This window comes from Eurosta solidaginis, chromosome 3 (genome assembly GCF_040869045.1).
Source record: "Eurosta solidaginis isolate ZX-2024a chromosome 3, ASM4086904v1, whole genome shotgun sequence".
NCBI classification, from domain to species: Eukaryota; Metazoa; Arthropoda; class Insecta; order Diptera; family Tephritidae; genus Eurosta; species Eurosta solidaginis.
In genome coordinates this window covers 259,628,481-259,649,893 of record NC_090321.1, presented here as the reverse complement: position 1 = coordinate 259,649,893, position 21,413 = coordinate 259,628,481, and the positions used below count along the sequence as shown (strand labels likewise).

At 37.2% G+C, this 21,413-nt stretch overlaps 1 protein-coding gene across 1 annotated transcript in view; it reads left to right on the top strand.

Annotated features, from left to right (window-relative positions):
* The first annotated feature begins 3,544 nt into the window (after positions 1 to 3,544).
* The window catches only part of LOC137245442 (lipopolysaccharide-induced tumor necrosis factor-alpha factor homolog), a 29,380-nt gene continuing 11,511 nt past the window's right edge, over positions 3,545 to 21,413 (top strand). Inside the window, exon 1 of the mRNA XM_067776112.1 lies at positions 3,545 to 3,984. Within this exon, the coding sequence (XP_067632213.1) occupies positions 3,719 to 3,984 (266 nt within the window). The 5' untranslated portion in view covers positions 3,545 to 3,718. The remainder of the gene's footprint in view (positions 3,985 to 21,413) is intronic.

The window sequence follows — 21,413 nt, the reverse complement described above, 5'->3', positions numbered from 1 at the left end:
CTGAGGCAAGGGGGCGGGTTTTAAACCCCCAAACCCCCCTCGCTACGCCCCTGGTGGGTATTATCAATTCTTGTCTTTATTTCGGCTTCGCATGCATACATATCAGTTTTGCCAGGTTGATGCGACTAAATCGAATATCACAATGAACTTTAGAGCTCTAAGCAACAGCTTTCATTTGATATCCATAATAAACACACATTCTAGGGGTATCCGGCCCATGTTTTGGCCTATATTTCGAGACCCTAGTCACCCAACGGTGTAAAACTTACTCTGTATTATAGCACACATCAACAACTTCAATTTGATACCCATAATATAAAAACACATTCTAGGTGTATCCGGGTCCATGTTTGGCCTATATCTCGAGACCGTAGTCACCCAGCGGTGTAAAACTTACTTTGTAGTAAAGCATACATCAACAGCTTCAATTTGATACCCATAATATAAAAACACATTCTAGGTGTATCCGGGTCCATGTTTGGCCTATATCTCGAGACCGTAGTCACCCAGCGGTGTAAAACTTACTTTGTAGTAAAGCATACATCAACAGCTTCAATTTGATACCCATAATGTAAAAACACATTCTAGGTGTATCCGGGTCCACGTTTTGGCCTACATCTCGAGACCCTAGTCACGCAGCGGCATAAAACTTACTCTGTACTAAAGCACACATCAGCAGCTTCAATTTGATACCCATAATGTAAAATCATTGTCTAGGCGTTCACGGGCCCACGTTTGGCCTATATCTCCAGACCCTAGTCACCCAGGGGAATGAAAATTATCTTCTACTAAATCACTCATCAACAGCTTTCATTTGATATCCATATTGTGTTACCACATTCTAGGGGTACCCGGGTCCACGTTTTGGGCTATATCTCGAGACCCTAGGCTCCCAGTTGTATGCAAATTATTCTGTACTATAGCACTCATGAACAGCTTTCATTTGATATCCATATTGTATAAACACATTCTAGGGTTACCGGGGTCCACGTTTTGGCCTATATCTCGAGACCCTAGTCACACAGGGGTATGAAAATTATCCTGTACTATAGCACTCATCAACAGCTTTCATTTGATATCCATAATAAACACACATTCTAGGGGTATCCGGACCATGTTTTGGCCTATATTTCGAGACCCTAGTCACCCAACGGTGTAAAACTTACTCTGTATTATAGCACACATCAACAACTTCAATTTGATACCCATAATATAAAAACACATTCTAGGTGTATCCGGGTCCATGTTTGGCCTATATCTCGAGACCGTAGTCACCCAGCGGTGTAAAACTTACTTTGTAGTAAAGCACACATCAGCAGCTTCAATTTGATACCCATAATGTAAAATCATTGTCTAGGCGTTCACGGGCCCACGTTTGGCCTATATCTCCAGACCCTAGTCACCCAGGGGAATGAAAATTATCTTCTACTAAATCACTCATCAACAGCTTTCATTTGATATCCATATTGTATAAACACATTCTAGGGTTACCGGGGTCCACGTTTTGGCCTATATCTCGAGACCCTAGTCACACAGGGTATGAAAATTATCCTGTACTATAGCACTCATCAACAGCTTTCATTTGGTATCCATATTTTATAAACACATTCTAGGGGTACCCGGGTCCACGTTTTGATCTCAAGACCCTAGGCACGTAGCGAAAAAAAAGGTAGACGTTGGCCGATTCTCAGACCTACCCAATATGCTCAAAAAATTTCATGAGAATCGGTTCAGCCGTTTCGGAGGAGTTAATCCTCTAAAAACGTGACAGAAGAATTTTATATATTAGATTATAATACGAGTGTATGTAGTCAATTCTTCTAGTCCGTAAATATTTTCTAGCCCTTTAATGTGTCCACCCTAATATGCACGTTTAAATATATGTAGGGTTAGGATGTGTCATACAAGTGCTTAACTTAATATATTAGGCAATAAGTTCAAGTAAATAAGATATGGATGTGCATGTAAAGGTGAGATAGTAAACAGCAACGAGATAAAATGTAAACCACAAATTTACCTTCTCATTCCTTCTGTATGCTGCCGTCATATACCCGCTACACCCGCTACAACCAAGTAACTCTCACAAATCATGAAACGATAAAAAATTAGGGGGAATCGATATAGTACTCATTGAAAGTATTATTCCAACAATATCGGGTACCCATTATTATATCGATACCAATTCAGAAGATGATGTACATAAGTAATACCGTCAAATTAAAATATTTTCGATGGCGAGAGGAGATGTAATGTATCCAGAAAAAGCACCGAGAAATAAGCAAGAAAGCATACCGCGTAGAAATGTGTGGATTGAGGATGTGAAGGGAAATAGTAAGTTGCTACATGGCTCACCTATTTAAAAAATAAAAATAAATTTAAGGCGCGATAACTTCCGGAAAGATTTTATGTCGAGCTTCTCTTCCAATTTGCATCGTGCTCCTACATGCCTACTCCGAACTGCAAGGCAGTTGAGTTTTTATTGAAAATCTTTTCATCCTGCTTAGAAAAACTTTTTTCTAATTGAAAAACTTGTTTCAAAAATTTTGATATTGCTTTGTCCGGGGCGTGAACCCAGGATCTTCGTCGCGGTAGGCGGAGCATGTTGCCACCACACCAAGGCTTACCTATTTCGATAAGAGATATCTAGCAAGTCATTTTTCATTTTCAAAGCTAATGATGTTGTTTGTGTTTATGCTGGTTCCTCCTATAAACGAAGTTTTTTATTATTTCGAAAGTATAACTGCCAACATTGGCGTGGTTGCTAAGACGCAAGTGCGCTGACTCTTTGCTTAATGACAGTAGGTACTTCGTATTATCCACAGACAAACAGTCCCCTTCTTTTCCTAGTTTTGAATATACAGATCTTACGGCCGTGTTCAGGCCGGTGATATCAATGTCATCAGCATACGCCAGTAATGGTACCCTTTTATATAATATTGTTCCAGAGCGCCTAAGTTTTACAGCTAGTATAATTTTCTCCATCATCAAAATAAATAAATCGCACAATGAGTCATTCACCATGTCTGAAACCTCGTTTAGTTTCGAACCGCTCGGAGCGGTGCTTCCCAATTCTGGCAAAGCCGACGGTGTTTAAAATCGACGAAAAGATGTGTGTCAATTCTTTTTGCTCGAGCTTTTCCAAGATTTCGCGCAAAGTGAAAACCTGATCGATGATAGATTTACCAAGTCTGGGACCTAAATACCTCTGTAGGTAATACACCAGCTCCCGGGGCCTTGTTGTGTTTTAATCTGGTTATTTCTATTCTGGCTTCATCATAATCGAGTGGAGGACATTAATGTAATAATCCTCGATCGCGTGATCGGGTTCATACTCCCTGAGTGCTACATCACTGTCTACATTTTCTCGAGTTAGGAGAGCAAAGAAGTGTTCCCTTCGAAATCTAAGTACTTTCTGGACATCGTTTACTTTGAAAAATTATCGATTAGAAAAATCGGTTTCGAAAGCTATCGATATTCTATCGTATTGTTTAAAAAAATGCTCCGTCTCTCTGCTATCAGCTCATTGCAATTTTATTTCAGTTCAGTTTAAGTCGAACAACCAGCGAAACCGTCCGTAAAAATCGCGTTTGTGGCGGTTTTTTTTTTTGCTGATAACAAAAATACTGCACGAGAAAAATTGTTATTTTGCTACATAAATTTATAAGAAAAATATTTATTTTTTTCAAGTTTTTTTCGGTGCTTTAACGCTTTTGATAAAATGTCATATGAGTATAAAGGTCAACAACCACCACCATACTCTGCTCCACCAGCTGGTTTTACACCAGCCACACATTTTCAACCACCACCAATGGCACCGCCACCACAAGTACCAACTGTGATCATTACGACATCAGCACCAACACAACTCGGTGAAGAGCCAACACGTACCAAATGTCCCTCATGCCACGCTGACATTTTGACGACTGTGGATTATACGGCTAACAGCTGCACACACATTTGGGCGTTGGTCTTATGCCTTTTCATGTATGTAAACAAATCAGTATTTAGCAAAACCATATACAATATCTTTAATTATTAATTTTAATTTCAAGTGTTAATTAATTGTATTAAAGTGAACAAGAGAGTATTTCATTAACTCAAAAACAAGCAATACAGAGTAGGTTCAGGTTCCACCGATCGTGTATACTCAACGGTCAACTGTCAACCGGAAAAATCATATACGTTTCGGGGCGCTTTTTTCTAGAATACTACAAGGTCCGTCCAATTTTCTTTTGGTCCCATCTAGGACAAGAAACCATAGATTTAAGCATATATAATGACAGACTTAGAAATCAGAATTTTTTTTGCTTGCAAGAGAGCTGTACTTCCTTCTACTTAGCACAAGCTCTGCAGCGAATGGCACTTACTTCCAACTAGCGCAGAACTATCACATTTAGAAATGGTATAGTTCTAATTCTGTCCTCTTACAGTGCTTTAAACAGACAATTTTAGCAGTATATTGTTCGGCGAAGTGGCAACTGTACCCCGTTTTCAGACTCTTGAATAGGCACACGTGTGGCTGCCAACTGTCCCGCTGTGTAATTGAATATGTAGTGTGACATTATCGCATTGCCCAATTGTATCCCAATTTTTGTGCGTGATACAAGAACAAATGACAGTGTGAAGATTGGTTTCCTTTTTCGGTTTGATACTTATTGTGTTTTCGCTGTCCCCACATACGAAGGTATTGAATTTATATCCTTCAGAACACTCACTTTTACAAACCAGAAAAGACAGTATTTACGGTACCTTTGTCAAGGCCAATGCGTCAGAAACAGTATGCTCCTATATAAGATTTGTGCTACTGTGATTTAAATCCGATACCAGAATCACCTTGTCAAACATTAGGTTAATGGAAATGCCTCTGTTTGGAACTTGGGGATGGGGAGGGAGGGAATGACCTGAAGATTTAATGTGGCCACATAAATCGTTCCCGAGATGGTCAGGCTAGCACCTTAATGGTGCTGTGTTACCGGAGTGTACCGGATCTGTATCCGGCAAAGGACCATCACATCGATAACACTCCCCAAAGCATTCGGGGAGCAACCTTATCGCTACAACAAGAACAACAACACCCCAGGTACAAATATGTATTATAAATAGGAATGTGTAGGGTGTATTAATATTTCGATGTAGGGTATGCAGATGTTGCCTTTGTCACTCAATTACAGCAATCAAGGTATGATACGGAGATAGTCTCTATACGATACCCCGATTTATACAACCTATATCAAATATCATTGGCCTAATTCATAGAAACGCTTCAATGTTCGTTTCTTCAAATTGTTTGACCTCGAAATCTGTGACCCGTACATACCAAATCCCCCCTTCTACATATTTTGTATGTAGAGTGAGACACTCTAATGCACATCAAGGGCCTTTTTATGAACGAACTCTCTTACTTGTTTATTGCATGCATTACTCACTGAACATTTTCTAAGTTAAGAATTGCTCATACGTTTGTTTCTAAATTTAGTTGTACATTTGTGACGTCAAACAACTTCGTCACAAACGAACTCTCGATTTCATGATAAATTGCATAAAATACTAAGCAAAAGTATCAACTACTTGTACGATTACTCGGTTTATTGAACTTTCTGTTGCATTATTATTCGCCGCTTATAAGAGAAATACACGTCAGATATACAAAAAGTCATAATAAGAGTTGAGAATAACAAACAACAAACTAGAGTAAATGACTCATTAATTATGTATGTAAATGTTGAAGATTGTCTGTGCGCAGTACGAATGTAATCATGTGATGTAAATTATTTTAAATTAGGTGAATAATAATAAATAAATATCTGTATATAATTAGCGAGACATGCTCATATTGCTTTATACAATTGTTTTTGTTATTGATATGAGAGAAAAATTACAAAGTTTACAAACGGTGATGGTTACTAGGACATGTTTCTGAATTTCACTTCTTCACCAGCTAGCTTTTCGGGAGCTTAGTATTGAACTCGAAATGGCAATGGGGGGTTAACCTGAGACCCCAAAAACACCGCTCGCACTCAGAGAAATAGGTCCGCCTTAATTTCTTAAAAAAACTGCTCGTAGAAAGACACCTTTGTATGTTAACCTTTCATCTAGCAGACTGTGAATATTCCATCTTTTACTTGCAATTTCCTTTTTTCCGTCTCATACAATGGAGCAGTTAAACTCCATATATTCATGTGCGTAACAGGTGAGCAAATTGAAGCTAATTAGATGGATTACCGTGGTCGATTTTAGAATTTCACTTTTATTGTTATCGCAGTACTTTGCCCGGCTTCGGTCCGTTGACAATTGTCAACGATAATCATTTAATTGATACTCAATTAAATTTTCTGTTAAGCAATTCTGATTTACTGAGCGCTTTACGGAGACACTTCGCATGCGGGACGAATGGCGTGATATCCTAGAAATTTTTAAAGGGGATCGATTCTGAAGTTGTATCAAAGTAACTCTAGTCTCCTTGGTTGTATGAGGTTCTTTGTTTTTAAGCAGTATCCGAAGATTTTTGCCTTAAGTGCACTCGGATACTAGCACACTCAAATATTTATCCGACTTTTGTGCCAGCCATTTGATTTGTCTTAAGCACTTAGCTGTCGAATGCTGACTCAGGAGATTAATATCCATATCCTTATGAACGTTGTTCATGATAGGTACACCGTCGGATCAAAGGTATACTTTATTTCTTGCAGGATATCGTCAAAACATGTCAGGTCGAATGCTCACCATGTTAGTTCCCCAACGTATTGCAATGACTATCGTACCAGAAGCGGTCCCTAAAAGCCTTAGGTCATTATTTTGCCGCAAAAAAATAAGGGCTTCCAACACATTCTCATATTCGAGCTTTAGTTGTTTTAGTTTTTATTTGAAATCTTACTTTTTAATCGCTCTACGGCGATCGTTCCATAAACCTCATACAGAAAGATGGAAGTTCACTTGCAGCCATACTGTTTGGTGGACAGACGCTGCAGATACGAAACTGATAGGTTTTAAGCTGGATATGATAGAGTGAACTTTCCAAGTGTGGCGTTAGATTAGGTTGAACTGGCCGGTCAATAAAGACGGCACATAGACTGTACATATGTACCAGAATTTGTTTGACGGCCAAACGGAAAAGCTCCGAATAGGTACCAGGACTTTTTATAAAATAACTCCGTCCTCTTGGCTTATACTAGATGTTTTTTAGGACTGCTCCTGGTAGATGGAGCCTTGACCTCTCGAGAGCAGGACACGAACACAACACGTGCTTTGTAAACATGTGATGGCGGTTAACCAGTATAAATGTATGGTATGGCCTGAGCGAAGTTTCTGCAATGCTGGTTTTCATTCCGGGTCACTTCTTGATGACGTACTTTGAGAGGTTATTGCATTAGTGGCCTCCTGACTATTAATATGTGTATTGACGTGAGCACTCTTTCTCCAGAATTTCTTTTGGTTCTTTCGCAGCTACAGTTTCCGTCTGAAAGACACTGCTGTGATCTGGCATCCAATAAGATCTAGAGCGACACAGTAAACATTAGACCCGACCCCTTCCCTTATCCCGTTCAGGACCGTAAGAAAACTACAAGTAAATTTTGTTGAACGACTGTTTTATTTAGTTGATTTGAAGGCAAAGTACATAAAAAACAATTCAACTTTTAAATTAATTTCACGGTTTTTTTGTAATTTCATGGGAAAAATATTTCCCTATGGACCTACGGTAATTTCCCAACAACAGGAAACATTTGTTTTCTAATAATGCAAACTTTAAAAGTTTGTCATGAAAATATATATATAGATTTTGAAAACTAAATCATCTATGGAAATCTGCAAAGCAGTTTCTTCTGCTAGTATAGCAGAGCTGAACGTTGCACATTACACATATGTTATGCGTCCTATTTTCAATCCGCTTCTTAGCGCAATTTACACACCTCTTCATGTTATTTACTTTTTGCATATTGTGCATTGGTAAACTTCGCTTCACACCGACTTGACTCTTCGGTTTATTCACTACGGACGGCCAGGCTCTTTGCCTCTACGAAAATTCATTTATAAGACTTGGAGCAATATTTCGACGAAATTCTAGACTGCTCAAAGGCGGTCCCTCTACAAGTTTCTTCTCATGTAACTTTTTATACACCAAATATTAGTTGTTCATAGCAATATCCATTATATCGAAAAAAAAGCGGAAGTAGTAAGTATTTTATCTTTGCTTTGCGATCAACTTCGTAGCAGACTTTACGCTGGTCCATTAGGTCAACGCCACCCATATATTTATTATATTTAATTATCATCTCTGGGCACGTAATATTTACTTTTTTTGACCGACCCAGCCTTTCGCCTCTTTACGAAGCCTGTTTTGATGGGTGAAATGAAATTGGTCAATATATGAACGGATTTTGTGTCCATCTATTTGACAAACGATATGCCCTGGATTTCCCCCCTGGACATATGCATGTTTGTCCAACGGCAACGTTTTTGGCACGTTTTTCCTGTTTATTCTTACAGTTCCACATGCTTTAGTATTATTAATTCTTAGTTTATAATGCAAAAGAGGCGAATTGAAAGAATTATCAAAAAATACTTCACAGCCAAGACCACTTAACTGTTGGGTCAGATTCAAAATAACTGATTCACCCAAAAACCAACTTCGGTACTGTTATTTTTTTGCCCCTATATAAATCAAATTCAAACAGATATCCTGTAGTTGATTCAGCTCTGCACCACATTTTGAATTCCCATTTTATGGGTTTATTTTTTAGGTACTGTTTCATAATGTTGTGGCCTTTAAACTTTATTATATGCTCGTCTATTGATTGCTGCTTTGAATTATTCATTGTCTTTTGAAAACATTCATTAAAATGCTCCATTACAGGTCTTATTTTATAATCTATATTAGTAACTTGTGACTGATTATCGTTATTACAGAAATGTAAGTTTTCACGTATGTGTTCAAATCTTACTCGTAGCATGACATTGGCTACAAAAGTAACGCCCATATCTTCATCAGTCGACCAGTAGCCTTTTTAAAGCGGGTAATATGTGGTAGCTCATCATGTAGTTCATACCCAAAAATATCTTCACCTCCAAATCGTCAACTTTGAAAACTCTACCATGTTGTTCTGCATAACGAATACTTTCTGGATCCAATATGTTTTAACTTATCCAGCTGTGTAACTTCCATAAAAATTTCAATGGGGTCACACTTTCACGCTTATCACAGAATATATTTATGCGACTGAACTCATACTCACTTTCTCGAAAGATACTCAGCCCATATGAGTCCTTTCTCCATCTGAAAACAGGAGCTTCTTCATCAGAGGTATGGACAGGATTCTCATCCGATTTGTCTTCTTGAACATCGTGGGCTAGACATGTTATTTCTACCACACCTACACCATTTTCCACATCCTGAGCAAAATATTCTTGATCTTCTTCGTCTAGTTGTAGTTCATCTTCTGCATCACTATTGTCAGCCATGAGTAATTGTAAAATCCCATCTTCTTTCAGATGAAATTCACTGCATCTTTGTCCAGCTATCTGTAGTGACTTCGAAAAACATGAATAAATGAGTAAATCGCATCATAAAATAATAATAAAAATAGTACCTAAAAATTTCCTTTGTGGTCCACAAGGAAACATGTTCCCCTTATAATAATTCTTTATTTTTAGATACTTTTTCCCATTTAATTACATAAAATTAATCATTGTTTAGTTTCGTACTTACCATTCAACAAATAAAAGCTTTTGAAAACAATTTGAAACACGAAATTCTAAATAAGTTAAATCAATATGAACACACTTTACTCCTCGAAAATTTGCCGACTTTACCTACACTTTTAATAAAAAATATTTGAAAATACTGTCAATCTGCTTAACTTGATTATGGGGATTCTCCTTTTTATATTTAAACACACTCGCTTGAACAGAGTTACCATATAAGAAGATATACAAATTCCCTAATTTATTCATGGGAAATATATTTCTCATAGACCAGAAAGGCTTAATTGGAAATTTCCGTTTACCTACATTAAGTATATTATGTTCTGCTACTGACGCGCCCCTGCACTAACCTTCTGACTCTATTTTGCCTCCAAGACTCTTTTCGAAGCTCAGTGCGGCGTTACTTGTGAGGCGGATTCACTAAAGGATGATTTGATATACATACATATATCCGTATTGATCACATATTATCGTATATGTATGTACATCGTACGCATTTCCCTTGAATAAGATTACCCTTAAACAACTTTACCAACATACATAACTATGGCATCGAAATAAATATCGAAATTCCGTAACATGGTCGCTTTAGTAATTGTGCTCCATTGTACCAGATGTTTCCATATCCTTTTCACATCTCTTGCGGAAATAAAAAAACAAAAATGAAAGGAACAACCCCGAAAAACCAGAAGAATTTTTCCTGCATCTCTCAATGTTTGTATGACTGAGTGCTTCATTCACGTGCGCGAACCACGGTTGCCACTTCGGACCATTTGTACCAAAAATGGTCCTTTTCCAACCCCATTTGGTCCGCTGGTCCCTTTTTCAATTTTGGTACTTTTTAGGCTTTGGTAATTTTGTCTGTTTTTCACTGAGGTTATTAAAATGAAGACGAAAAATAGCACTTCACCAAGCAGATAGTTTAGAAATGTGTTGGATCTTGAAGCAAACCAATTTTCGTTAATTGTTGATGATACAAGCGGCCAATCAGAAAATCTTGTTATGGTAGCTACTTATTTCTATGGGTTATCAAACCCTTAACGCTATAGTTTTTTGTCAATATTTGAACTTAAAAAAAGTGCGTGCACCTCAAAGAAATTAGACGGAATCTGCCACTGATGAAGCCATTCTTGAATTCAAAACTAAATCAAAGCATGAGACTAATTTGTGTTATATTAAGTGCACTTGCCACTCCTTTAATTTATGTTCCAGTTATGCATTCAAGTCTACCGATGGGTATTTAGAGTTTGTGGAACAATATGTCGACATGGCAAGCAAAAAGTAACCTTTAAAAAATTTTTGCAAAGACGTCCCATATAAACATTTTGAATGTGTTACTTTTCGTTTGGGATGTCGATATCTAAATGTTTCCTACACAGCGAAAAACAAATTGATGAGTTTGAGGAGTTGCAAGACAATTGTGGAAAGTGTGTTCTTGCGCACACCTCACACTGCGGATACGGCTGTATTTTCTATCTTCGTGTCTTGAAGTTAATGGCGTTTCCCTCTAATATTCAATATCAGTTACAGTCTAATATTCAATATCAGTTACGGCATTAAAAGTTTATATATATTTCTCGTCTGCATTAAAGAGTTCAATCAGATAAACTTTGTCTGCCGATATTATACCATCAATATGAAGCACATTTGGAGTAATTTTAGGTACACTGATTATATCCAAATATTGGATATTTAAAGAATTTCTGTGTACATAATTTGGAATACTAAGAATCTTAACCCAAAGAATATTTTTATTGGAAGCAATGCAGAAATATTTTTTGAAAGCTGAGGACTGTGGCTAGATTCAATAAATGTGAGTTTTGAAATGTACATTTTTCTATAACGCAAATTATATGGAAAAAATTGTACATTTAAAAATTCTCACTTATTGCATCCAGACCATAGATGGGAAAACTGAAGCGTGAGGGTGCATTGGTAAACGGAAGAGTAAAGAATTAAAATTTAAAAAAATTGGAACACCCAGCTATTGGAATCAATTATTTTTATGTTTAGGTCTTATTTGAAATAATTGATACAACCGAGTTCTGGAGAAATTTATTTTAAAAATAAGATTTTTATGTTTGGTTTGTGGCACGGGTTTTCCTCTAAGGTTTTTCGTTAAAACATATATTTGTACGAGGCGTTTTGTTAAAATGAAAGTGTGTGGGACATTATGGGACATTGTGTGACATTTACCTGAAATTAAAGATTTTACAACGAATTCGACGCATTTCTGAATTACCGAAGTGTTTGTAAGCCAATTAAAGAATATAAAAATTTGATCCATTTCTTTGAGATTTGGTCCTATTTTTCGATGAATTTTGGTCCTAAATAAATACATGGTGTGGCAGCCGTGGCGCGAACTCTCATCACAATACGAAAAGTAAAGCAAAACTCACCACACTTTAGTTCATATGATGTATGAAGCAGCTATGTAAGTTTGAAGCTACTGCAATGCATTGTCAGTTTATTTCTAACAGCAACGCGACATAGCAGAAAGTCGAACGAAGTTAGTCTATTAAATACAAACGATTAAAATTAACATTACAAGTGCAAAGTACATTGTACGCGATTTCTCTATACAAACTAGCAAGAAATTGGTTTTATACGCTTAGTTGATTTCTATTTTGTGAGACTAAAATGTCATATCAAGCACCACCTCCGACATATTCAGAAGCCGTGCCCGGTTACCATCAGGGTGCTTCCGCTCCACCGCCAGGTCCAACCGTCATCATACACACAACAGCGCCAACAATCACGCCCGTGTCTAGTGAACCAACAACAATAACTTGCCCCTCTTGTCATGCCATAGTACGCACAACAGTCGTTTATCAACCTAGTACGACAACGCATCTTTGGGCGCTAATACTTTGCGTTTTTGTGTAAGTTTTTTCCATTTACTTAATTCCTTAGAAGCACTTTTTTTATCTTTCTTTTCTTGGAAATGTATTCTAATCTTATCTGTGCAGATAAAAATATGTGTACCTACATAAATATTTACCAACTTTATTGCATATATACGTTTGTAAACAATCTGACTGAATATATGTATAAAAGAAGATGAAATCGCATACGCAAAAATAACCCTTTCCTCACCTTTCCACCGGCATGTTCCATCGACTGTGGTGAATATGCTCGTGAGAGAGCGTTAAAAAGATAAGAGATTAGTGATGTGTGGTTCCGAGTATTGTAGGAACCGGTTCAGTTCATATAGTTCGATTCTATGGAGGGCAAAATGAAAGCTCTGCGTGCCGAGCCGGCTCATCTATTAACATAACATGACCTAGTCAGTGTAGTTTTTAATTTTTGTACTATGTTCACATCTGCTCAGAGTTCATACATCTCATCATTAATCGCCGTATGAGAGGGAGTATCGAATACTCTCCGTCGGTAACGCGTCCATAAATCTGCTGGAGAACATTTCTCACGAACACTCCAAGGAACATGCCATCTTCTCTCGACACCATCCATGACTCCGAGCCATACATAAGGACAAGACTTCTAAGCAGGACATTTAATTTCTAAGCAGACATTATTTTCGCTGCCGTTACTACCAAGGCTCGAATACCAAAAAAAAAAAAAAAAATCGAGTGCCCGAAAATGTCGGCCAACAACAAACAATCCCACCTTGTTCCACAAAAAAGTTGTAGGAACAGTACAGTCCTATAGTTTGTGTACATTTGCCCTATATGTGTGAGCAGTATGGTCAATCACATAAATAGGTACGATACGGAATGGAAGTGATTCAAGGGGTTGTGTAGCCCAATATATAGCTTCTCTAACCCAATTGTCAACCTCACCTTCGAGCGGCGAATCCCGTTTCACTAACAGACGAGGCTCTGGCGACCCCAAGCTCCTCATGGAACTTGGGGGTGGGGAGGGAGGGATGGCCTGAAGGTTTAATGTGGCCATATAAATCGTTCCCGAGATGGTCGGGCCAGCACCTTAATGGTGCTGTGTTACCGGAGCGTATCGGATCTGTATCCGAAAAAGGACCATCACATCGATAACACTCCCCAAAGCCTTCGGGGAGTAACCTAATCGCTACAACAACAACAACAACATACTGAATGAAATGGTCAAAAGAGTCCTCGATGCTCTTAAAAAATTCTACTAAGGATTTTACGTGTTTCGCCGTCACAAATGTATGGGCAATGTTTTTAGCCAATTTACGAGTATATTTTTTGCTTTTTAATTGTGACCATTCCATTCTGTATCGTACCTTATGTTATTTCGCCCAAACTGCTGACATATGTAAGGCATTAGCTTATCGGAATGTAAACAAACTATAGGGCTGTACTGTTTGCACAACTTTATTCGGAACTAGGTGGGATTTTTTTTTTTTTTTTTTTGTTGTCCCACATTTTCGGTCACTAGATTTTTTCTGGGCACTTCGCCTTGTCCTCATTCACTGCAATACCTAATTTTTTCCTTTTCATCGAATTTAGAGAAAGCCCTAAGCAGAGATATTTTCAGTGAAATTTAGGTCTGTTGGCCCGACTATCTACGAAAATGCCATATTTGTATATTACAAATCCCCCCAGCGGGTTAGGGGTCAGAATATACCCGCGGTATGTATGCCTGGCGTAAGAGGCGACTAAAATACCAGATTCAAGGGGCTGTGTAGCGCAACCCTTCAGGTTGCTAGCGCAATATATAGCTTCTCCAAACCCAATTGTCAACCTCACCTATCCGCGGCGAATCCTGTTTCGCTAACAGACGAGGCTCTGGCGACCCCAAGCTTCTCATGGAACTTGGGGGTGGGGAGGGAGGGATGGCCTGAAGGCTTAATTTGGCCACATAAATCGTTCCCGAGATGGTCGGGCTAGCACCTTAATGGTGCTGTGTTACCGGATCTGTATCCGGCAAAGGACCATCACATCGATAACACTCCCCAAAGCCTTCGGGGAGCCACCGTATCGCTACAACAACAACAACAATTGTATATTACAAGTTTTGCCCTCAAGGAAAAAACAAAATAAATATTCACTTCTTCAAGATCTGTTTCGACAATTTTAATTCCTTTATATTGGGTCCATTTCATGTTTATGCGCAAACTTCAGGAGTTCAGCTTCACCTCAAATTCTTAAACAATTTTTGGAGAGGAGTAAGGAGTTTAAAGCATTTACTCCAACTGCACAATAACCGCAGCCATTTTCTTAATCCGTAACATCATATAATGATGATCTCCAAATGGATCCATATTCGTAATTTAAGATTTTTATACTCAGCTGAGCAGAGCTCACAGAGTATATTATTTTTGTTCGCATAACGGTACCCCGTAACGGCATAAACTGATCGAAATAGATATAGACTTCTATATGTCAGAATGATCTGGGCGAAAAAAGAAATTTATTAAGCCATGTCCGTCCGTCCGTCTGTCCGTCTGTCAGTAAACACGATAAGTTGAGTAAATTTTGAGGTATCTTAATGAAATTTGCTATGTAAGTTCCTGGGCACTCTTCATCTATTTAAAATGAACGAAATCGGACTATAACCAAGCCCACTTTTTCGACATCGAAAATTTGAAAAAACCGAAAAAGTGCGATACTTCATTACCAAAGACGGATAAGGCGATGAAACTTGGTAGGTAGGTTGACCTTATACGCAGAATAGAAAATTAGTTGGACAATGGGCGTGGCACCGCCCACTTAAAAGAAGGTAATTAAAATGTTGTGCAAGCTGTAATTTAGGAGTTGAGTATGTAATGTTCGGTTACACCCGAAATTAGCCTTCCTTGTTATTTCTCAGATCAAAATACCGAACAAAAAATGCATACGGCAAAGTAGCAGAATAATTTCGCAATCTATGGCAATTATTGCTTAAACAAAATGTGTTGAGTTTTTTATTTGTTGATTATGTGAAATTGCAACTGGTTAATACGGCAAGATTTAATGACTTCAAATAATAAATAATGTTGTATGTGTATACAACGTTATTTGTGCTAAATATTAGAACAAATCCCACATAAATATGCATTCCTTCATAAAACAAAAAGCCAAACCGTAAAGAGATTAATCCAGATTAACAAAGCTTTCACTTAAGCCCCGTCTCATAAGCAGTTTTTCATATAGATGTGTATAACACAATCGTATGCACTACAAGTAGATTGCACGTATTTTTATGGAGAACGGCAGATAGGGCGCCACTACGACATAAAAAAGTAGCCATCTTCAAAGTTTTTGCAAGAAAAGCATTAGAAGAAGAATTTGATATTTGATTTGGCTAAGGGTGCTTTCACACTTTGCATGTGAAAATATTTTTCCAATTTGTTGATACTTTTCTAAAATTTTTCATAGTTAAAAGCTGCAATTTAACAAATGAATAGAACTCAAAATATGTTAGAAAGTTTTTTCTTGTATAGTGAGAATGTTTATAACAGTGCTTCGCGAAATTTTGTATGTTAATAGACGAGGCGAAATAAACTTCAATAGCCAAGTCTGAAGTTCTTTATTTACAAACGCAACATCTTGGTTGATTGTGGCGATGTTACTGGAATGCATAAGATTGCGTTGAACGCATCTTTATGAAAAATGTCATTATGGCTCGGCTATTAAAAGCAGATAATAGCAAAAAATGCATATCTTCGTTTGATGTGACTTATGTAGTTGCGAAACCAAAGTAAACAAGTAAAGGTGCCTAAGTTCGGGTGTAACCGAACATTATATACTCAGCATGAGCTTCAATTGTACATTTCATTTCAGATAAATTACTTTTCTACATAACACGTGGCACCGCCCGTTTAAAAATATGTCTCCCCATTTCCTCTTACAATAAAACTTGATAAGTGAAATATCATTGATTCAAAAGTTATAGCTTATTATTATACCTTTCATGAACATACCGAATTAATCAGGGCGACGAAAGGAGTTGATATAGCTATGTGCGTCCGTCCGCCTGTCCGTCCGTCTGCCTGTTTAAACGCAAACTAGACCCTCAAATTTTGAGATATCTCAATGAAATTTGGCACAAGGATGCATTTTTGCATTATATTAGACATTTGTCGGATCCGGTAGGATCGGACCACTATAACATATATCTCCCATACAACCGATCGTTCAGATAAGACGATTTTGGTCATTCCTGCCGCAATCTAGAAAGTATAAACGTGAAACTTGGTGATATATATTCTAATATAATATAATAATAAAAAATCACTTTGATCTACCTATATATAATGTATAACCCTTACAACCGATCGCTCAGATAGAAAGATGTTTAGCCATTTCTCCCTTAATTTCCAATATAACAAGTAAGGAAGGCTAAGTTCGGGTATAACCGAACATTACATACTCAGCTGAGAGCTATGGAGACAAAATAAGGGAAAATCACCATGTAGGAAAATTAACCTAGGGTAACCCTGGAATGTGTTTGTATGACATGAACAATGAAAGGTGTTGATGAGTATTTTAAAAGGGCGTGGGCCTTAGTTCTATAGGTGGACGGCTTTTCGAGATATCGCCATAAAGGTGGACCAGGGGTGACTCTAGAATCTATTTGTACGATATGGGTATCAAATGAAAGGTGTTAATGAGTATTTTAAAAGGGCGTGGGCCTTAGTTCTATACGTGGACGCCTTTTCGAGATATCGCCATAAAGGTGGACCAGGGGGACTCTAGAATTTGTTTGTACGATATGGGTATGAAATGAAAGGTGGTAATGAGTATTTTAAAAGGGCGTGAGGCTTAGTTCTATAGGTGGACGCCTTTTCGATATATCGCCACGAAGGTGGACGGGTGACTCTAGAATCTGTTTGTACGATATGGGTATCAAATGAAAGGTATTAATGAGGCTTTTAAAAGGGAGTGGTGGTAGTTGTATATGTGAAAGCGTTTTCGAGATATTGACCAAAACGTGGACCAGGGTGACCCAGAACATCATCTGTCGAGTACCGCTAATTTATTTATATATGTAATACCACGAACAGTATTCCTGCCAAGATTCCAAAGGCTTTTGATTTCGCCCTGCAGAACTTTTTCATATTTTTCTACTTAATATGGTAGGTGTCATTCCCATTTTGCAAAGTTTTTTTATTAAGTTATATTTTGCGTCAATAAACCAATCCAATTACCATGTTTCATCCCTTTTTTCCTTTTTTCGTCTTTGGCATAGAATTATGGCATTTTTTTCGTTTTTCGTAATTTTCGATATCGAAAAAGTGGGCGTAGTCATAGTCGGATTTCGGCCATTTTTTACACCAATACAAAGTTAGTTCAGATAAGTACGTGAACTGAGTTTAGTAAAGATATATCGATTTTTGCTCAAGTTATCATGTTAACGGCCGAGCGGAAGGACAGACGGTTGACTGTGTATATTTTTCACAGAAAACAGTTATCGTGCTAGGATTTCACAAGGTTTGGTAAGTTTTTGTTCGACTTATGGCATTAAAATTATCCTAGACAAATTAAATGAAAAAGGGCGGAGCCACGCCCATTTTGAAATTTTCTTTTATTTTTGTATTTAATTCCACCATATCATTACTGGAGTCGAATGTTGATATAATTTACTTATATACTGTAAAGATATTAAATTTTTTGTTAAAATTTTACTTTAAGTGGGCGCGGTCGATCTCCGATTTGCTAGTTTTTATTAAGCATACATATAGTAATAGGAGTAACGTTCCTGTCAAATTTCATCATGATATCTTCAACGACTGCCAAATTACGTCTTGCAAAATTTTCAAATTAACTTCTTTTTAAAGTGGGCGGTGCCACGCCCATTGTCCAAAATTTTACTAATTTCCTATTCTGCGTCATAAGTTCAACTCACCTACCAAGTTTTATCGCTTTATCCGTCTTTGGTAATGAATTATCGCACTTTTTTGGTTTTTCGAAATTTTCGATATCGAAAAAGTGGGCGTGGTTATAGTCCGATATCGTTTTAAATAGCGATCTGAGATGAGTGCCCAGGAACATACATACCAAATTTCACAAGATACCTCTAAATTTACTCAAGTTATCGTGTTAACGGACAGACGGACGGACGGACATGGCTCAATCACATTTTTTTTTCTATACTGATGATTTTGATATATGGAAGTCCATATCTATCTCGATTTCTTTATACCTGTACAACCAACCGTTATCCAATCAAAGTTAATATACTCTGTGAGCTCTGCTCAACTGATTATAAAAACGTTAAACATGGTGATATTTATTCTAATATATCATAGAAGATTTCCTGAAAAAATCACTTTGATCGGAGCTATATGTATAAAGTATATACCTATCCCATACAAGGATCGTTCAGATAAGGGGGTTTTTTGCCATTTTTTTATATTTATCTGAAAATCGTTTAGATATGTACATATGTTCACTATATATTTCTTATCTTATACAGCGCATTATTTGGAGATTAGGAATGGGGTAAGATTATTGTTCAGCCCCATTCATGAAAGGTATGAAGTCTTCGGCACAGCCGAAGATAGTCCCGTCCTTACTTGTTCTAGCCTACGCCGATCTTAAATTTGTTTTATATCTAAGTTGCCGTGGTCTTTAGCCGATCCCGTCCTATTTATCTAGAAATATTTCCTGCTATAAGGAAAATGTTTTTACCCAATTTTGTTACGATATGTAAATTTTTCTTCGAGTTATGGCTCCCGAAACATAGAAAATTGCTTAGTAATAAAAGGGGCGGTGCCACACCCATTTTCAAAAATTTTAGTGTCCAATTTAATGTTATAATTCAATTTAGAAAGTAAAATTCTATTGATACAAAGCTCTTATTTGCTACGATATAGCTTATTATTTTCCTCTACGACCGTTTTAAAATCTTTTATATAAAAGTGAGCGTGTTATTTATTTAACCGATCACGTCCTATTTTTCTAGAAATATTTCCTGCTATAAGGAAAATATGTTTACCCAATGTTGTTACGATATGTAAATTTTTCTTCCAGTTATGGTTCCCGAAACATAGAAAATTGCTTAGTCATAAAAGGGGCGGAGCCACGCCCATTTTTTTAAATTTGAAAGGTTTCCTATTTATTGTTATAAATCCACTTGGGAAATAAAATACCATTGATATGAAGCTCTTTTTTGCAAAGATATAGCTTATTTTATTCGCCCACGACCCTTTTAAAAATCTTTTATATAAAAGTGGGCGTGGTCCTTAACCGATTTTGTTAATTTTTCTTCAAAGCATTCCCTATAGTAAAGGGAACCTCTCTGCCGAATTTTGTTACGATAGGTTTAACGGTTTTTGATTTATGATTAAAAATATTTGTAAAATTGATTTTATCACAATGGGCGGTGCCACACCCATTTTAAAAAATATTTTCAAATTTTTTCCAAGAATCTTAATATTAGTCCACATGTCAAATTTCAACATTCTAGGTGTATTATTTACTAAATAATCAGGTTTTTTGTGCTTTCCAAAATGTTATATATATAAAAAGTGGGCGTGGTTATCATCCGGTTTCGCTCATTTTCAATACCAATCTATTCTGGGCACAGATAAGATTGGTATTGAAATTATCAGGAAAGAGTCCTTATAATAATGGTGGTGGTGTGATGGTAGCATGATCCGCCTACCACACCGTATGCTCTGGGTTCGGACCCCAGGCAAAGCAACATCAAAATTTTAGAAATAAGTTTTTTCAATTAGAAGAAAATTTTTCTAAGCGGGGTCGCCCCTCGGCAGTGTTTGGCAAGCGCTCCGAGTATATTTCTGCCATGAAAAGCTCTCAGTAAAAACTCATCTGCCTTGTAGATGCCGTTCGGAGTCGGCATCCGACCAATTTGTAGGGAAAATCAAGAGGAGCACGACGCAAATTGGATGAGAAGCTCTGCCTTAGATCTCTTCGGAGGTTATCGCGCCTTACATTTTTTTATTTTTTTAATGAAATAGAATGAGAATTAACAGGCAATTAAATAAGGACTAAAAACTTGAAAATAAAATAATTAAAAAAGTTTCTTAAGTTAAACGGTTTTTTTGAAAACAATACTTACATTAAGTAATAATAACACTAAAAGCTAGAAAATAATTAGGTAGGTCCTAGGTACTAGAAATCACACTCATCATCAGTCTAGGGCGTTGATCAGAAAATTTAATAAAAGCTTTGGGCGCGTGAAATTTCTAAAAATGCGAGGCGTGGCATAACCTGACTCTTCAATTATAAAATCCAAATGACGCTTTCAAAACTCCAATTGACAATTCCAAAATCCAATTTATGTTTTCGAAAATCCAACAGACTATTCTCAATTCCAAATTGATAGCTAAAACATTTTTTGTATATAGAGCTTTAGGTGTTTCGAAGTAGAAAATAAAAATTAAAAGTAATTTGTCAGTTTTTAAATTAATTGTTTATGTCCAAATCGCCTTTTGACATTTTTATACTCAGTTGAGCAGAGCTCACAGAGTATATTAAGTTTGATTGGATAACGGTTGGTTGTACATATATAAAGGAATCGAGATAGATATAGACTTCCATATATCAAAATAATCAGGATCGAAAAAAAATTTGATTGAGCCATGTCCGTCCGTCCGTCCGTCCGTCCGTCCGTCCGTCCGTCCGTCCGTCCGTCCGTCCGTCCGTTAACACGATAACTTGAGTAAATTTTGAGGTATCTTGATGAAATTTGGTATGTAGGTTCCTGAGCACTCCTCTCAGATCGCTATTTAAAATGAACGATATTGGACTATAACCACGCCCACTTTTTCGATATCGAAAATTTCGAAAAACCGAAAAAGTGCGATAACTCATTACAAAAGACAG